Source organism: Octopus bimaculoides, chromosome 30, assembly GCF_001194135.2.
Source record: "Octopus bimaculoides isolate UCB-OBI-ISO-001 chromosome 30, ASM119413v2, whole genome shotgun sequence".
Lineage (NCBI taxonomy): Eukaryota > Metazoa > Mollusca > Cephalopoda > Octopoda > Octopodidae > Octopus > Octopus bimaculoides.
Genome location: NC_069010.1, coordinates 4,436,040 through 4,440,380, shown reverse-complemented (window position 1 = coordinate 4,440,380; position 4,341 = coordinate 4,436,040). Strand labels below are relative to the sequence as shown.

The following is a 4,341-nucleotide window of genomic DNA, read 5'->3' as shown; positions in this document are numbered from 1 at the left end:
ACCTGGAGTGAGTGTGAGGGTTCTAGTTGAGTGTCACTCATGTTTAGGTGGGGCATGGGGGTAACAGGGTTTTCTTGACGTAAGTCAGGTTTGTTTTTCTTAAGGTCTCTCTCTTTAAGGAATCGGTTTGACTTTAGCATGCTGCTGCTGCTGTTGTTGCTGGTGTTGTTGCTGCAGCTTGCGTTTCTGCTACTGTTGTTGGTGTTGTCCTTACTGTTGTTCTCAACGCTGCTTCTGATGTGGTGGCAGCAGCTGTTGTTTTCGTCGTTGTTGTCTCTCTTGCCACAGTTCTTGCTGATGTTATTGTCATCGCTGCTGCTGCAGTTGTGGTCATTGTCGCTGACATTTCTGATGTTCTTGTTGTCTCTGTTGTTTAGCTGTGGTACACGAAAGGAACAGGAAAAGAAAATTATGCAGACACACACACAATGTAAGGTTAAATGGTTAAGAGATTTGCTTCATGTGGCTCAACTGGATCAGGACTGACCTGGGGCTAAACAAGGAAGGACACATTAGATAATGTAGTCCAAGATACACTATGTCTGAATAAAAGACAGGATGCTCATAGTTGAAACATCTTTGATCATAGGTCTGCTGGATCAGGACTGACCCGGGGCTAAACAGCAACAACAAGGAAGGACACATTAGAAAATGTAGTCCAAGATACACGATGTCTGAATAAAAGACAGGATGGTCACAGCTGGAACATTTTTGATCATCGGTCTACTGGACCAGGACTGACCTGGGGCTAAACAAAAGAAACAAAGAAGGACACATTAAATAATGTAGTCCTAGATACACTATGTCTGAATAAAAGACAGGATGGTCATAGCTGGAACACTTTTGATCATAGGTCTACTGGACCAGGACTGACCTAGGGCTAAACAAGGAAAGACACATTAGATAATGTAGTCCTAGATACACTATGCCTGAATAAAAGACAGGATGGTCACAGCTGGAACACTTTTGATCATAGGTCTACTGGACCAGGACTGACCTAGGGCTAAACAAGGAAGGACACATTAGATAATGTAGTCCTAAATACACTATGCTTGAATAAAAGACAGGATGCTCATAGTTGAAACATCTTTGATCATAGGTCTGCTGGGTCAGGACTGACCTGGGGCTAAACAAAAGAAACAAGGAAGGACACATTAGATAACGTAGTCCAAGATACACGATGCCTGAATAAAAGACAGGATGGTCACAGCTGAAATACTTTGTAAATAGAATATTTACCATGGTAGGAATCACTAGGTTCATATTATTTGGGGTTTTGTAGAAAATTCCAAGGGTTTCCTGGAGCTACTGGAACCGTGGTATATCGGATTTCGACCAAAATGTGAAATCACGGAATAAGTATTGAATCGGTCGGTGGAGCAACTCAACTATTTCAAGATAACGAGGTTCTGCAAATAAGAAGAAAAAAAATAATAAACAACAGGCACAGGAGTGGCTGTGTGGTAAGTAGCTTGCTAACCAACCACATGGTTCCGGGTTCAGTCCTACTGCGTGGCACCTTGGGCAAGTGTCTTCTGCTATATAGCCTCGGGCCGACCAAAGCCTTGTGAGTGGATTTGGTAGACGGAAACTGAAAGAAGCCCGTCGTATATATGTGTATATATGTGTGTATGTGTTTGTGTGTCTGTGTTTCTCCCCCCCACCATCGCTTGACAACCGGTGCTGGTGTGTTTACGTCCCCATAACTTAGCGGTTCAGCAAAAAGAGACCGATAGAATAAGTACTAGGCTTACAAAGAATAAGTCCTGGGTGTCGATTTGCTCGGCTAAAGGCGGTGCTCCAGCATGGCCACAGTCAAAATGACTGAAACAAGTAAAAGATTAAAAGGGTAATTCAGGGTAGACTAATTAGGAATAGGTGCAATAAGGGTGGATGACTTACCTGTATCAGGTGTTACGATACCCATCCTAACTAAGAAATCCAATATAATTAATGCACAGTTAGGTTTGAAGTCTTCCTCGAGTATTTTCTTTTTAATCTGAAAGACAAGGAGAAATTAATTAATTACGGGAAGATGTGGGAGGGGGCATACACATTGGTGGGTCGTGGTGGTAGCATTAGCGACACACAGACATTAGTGGTGGCAATGGTTATGGTGGTAGTGGTGGTGGTGGTGGCATGTGCTTGGAATTTGTTGTTTAGCCCTAGGTCAGTCTTGATCCAGTAGGCCTATGATCAACGATGTTCCAGCTGTGACCATCCTGTCTTTGATTTAGACATAATGTATCTAGGACTACATTATCTAATGTGTCCTGCCTTGTTGTCGTTTAGCCCCAGGTTGGTCTTGATCCAAACATGATCAAAGATATTCTAAACATGACCATCACCTTGATTGCATCATCATCATCGTTTAACGTCCGCTTTCCATGCTAGCATGGATTGGACGATTTGACTGAGGACTGGTGAAACCAGATGGCTACACAAGGCTCCAATCTGATTTGGCAGAGTTTCTACAGCTGGATGCCCTTCCTAACGCCAACCACTCCGAGAGTGTAGTGGGTGCTTTTACGTGCCACCGGCACGAAGGCCAGTCAGGCGGAACTGGCAATGGCCACGCTCGAAATGGTGTATTTTACTTGCCACCTGCACAGGAGCCAGTTCGGCGGCACTGGCAACGATCTCGCTCGAATGTCTTTACACATGCCATCCGGCACAAGTGCCAGGAAGGCGATGCTGGGCACAGGTGCCATGTTATATGATTCTGGTTAAAGGTACCCTATAATTGTGATACAACATATATGTCATTAGATGTACCACATGGCTATATTTAACAGATCATATGGCTGCAATTAAAAGCAACTGCATAGCTGTAACTACATGGATCTAATTAAAGGTACCACATGAATCATAATAAAGATACCATGTGGGTGTAGCTAAAGGTACCACATGGTATATGTACAAAGAACTCACCTCGTCGATTGTTAATAGATAGAAGTTGCTCATTTCACCATCGGCGTTTTTGGGGGCAAAATCTGGAGGAAGTTCGAGATCAAAGACGAACTGGGTCTCTGGGTACAATCCATCCTGGGTACCATACATGTAACTGGGGGAAGAATATAGAATATTTACCATATATAATATCACACATATAATATATGTTCTAGTACAGAAAGACTACAGGGTAATACTGTTAGTAGGAGAGGTTGGGACCAGTACATTATAATATATATATATTATATACATTATATGGCTAATAACTTCTACGCACAGCTCTAGAAATACATTTGCATTCACCAGCAGCAAACAGCTACCCACAACAAAGTCTCATCTTCTACCCCTGTATGTCGAATGTTCTGCAATAACAACAACAACAAGGTAAAGGATAAAGACCCCCCTTTGATCATGAACGACCATGGGATTGCACCTAGAAAGTTCCCCTCTGAGGCACAAGTCCAGGCAAGGTTGTTTATGGAAGACCAGCAGTGGCCCATGCATACCGGCCTCCCCTCTACATGCAACCGATTTTATCCAAGGGAAAGGCAAAGGGGCCGATACAGCTTGGCACCTGTGATGTTGCAACTAATTTCTACTCATTTCTACAGCTGAGTGAACAGGAGCAATGTGGAATAAATTGTCTTGCTTAAGAACACAACACACTGCCTGGTCCAGGAATTGAATTCACTACCTCATGATTGTGAGCTTGATGCTCTAACCACTGAGCCAAATACATATAATACAGTCCAAGTGTGTGTGTGTGTGTGTGTGTGTGGACGTCTCATCACTGTCTATCTCCTTAGAGATATTTCTCATTCATTCTCACACTAAATGTGAGTAGCCATGTCACTCCTCTACTCCAAGATCCTGTTCTACTCCAACCTCTTCCCTCATACCTGAACCCTCCCATCCAACAGGCAGAGGCAACATTCTCCCTCCCTGGGGTTTGTTGACACATGAGCTACGTGGCGACCGCACTTGTGCCGGTGCAATGTGAAAAACACACAGCCTAGTCTGGGAATCGAAATCACTACTGCATGGTTGTGAGCCTGACACTCTAACCACTGAGCCACGTGGCTTCACAGCAACAACAGTAAATGTGTTTACTCACCTGACGGATCCAGTAGGGATGAGTTTCTTCAATAAGGATTCATCAATGGATGCTTCTTCTTGGCATTCTCTTATCATACATTCAAGGACGGACATATTGACTGGCAGACCACCGGCACTCTGGAGGTGGAGACGAAACAGATGACGTTACATGAAGATCACAGGAGAAGCGTAAGTACATATGTGTGTGTGTGTATATATATATATATATATTATATGTACACGCACAGACATATATTGTTATTCTCAACCACATGGTTCTGGGTTCAGTCCCAC

The 4,341-nt window shown here is 43.5% G+C and overlaps 1 protein-coding gene across 1 annotated transcript in view; it reads right to left on the bottom strand.

The window, feature by feature from the left end:
• Positions 1 to 151: 151 nt before the first annotated feature.
• LOC106878192 (uncharacterized) overlaps positions 152 to 4,341 on the bottom strand; it is a 16,087-nt gene continuing 11,897 nt past the window's right edge. The window contains exons 4-8 of the mRNA XM_052978086.1: positions 4,067 to 4,185; positions 2,932 to 3,064; positions 1,903 to 1,999; positions 1,240 to 1,409; positions 152 to 377 (exon numbers count right to left, since the gene is read on the bottom strand). Coding sequence (XP_052834046.1) covers positions 1,306 to 1,409; positions 1,903 to 1,999; positions 2,932 to 3,064; positions 4,067 to 4,185 — 453 coding nt within the window. The 3' untranslated portion in view covers positions 152 to 377; positions 1,240 to 1,305. The remainder of the gene's footprint in view (positions 378 to 1,239; positions 1,410 to 1,902; positions 2,000 to 2,931; positions 3,065 to 4,066; positions 4,186 to 4,341) is intronic.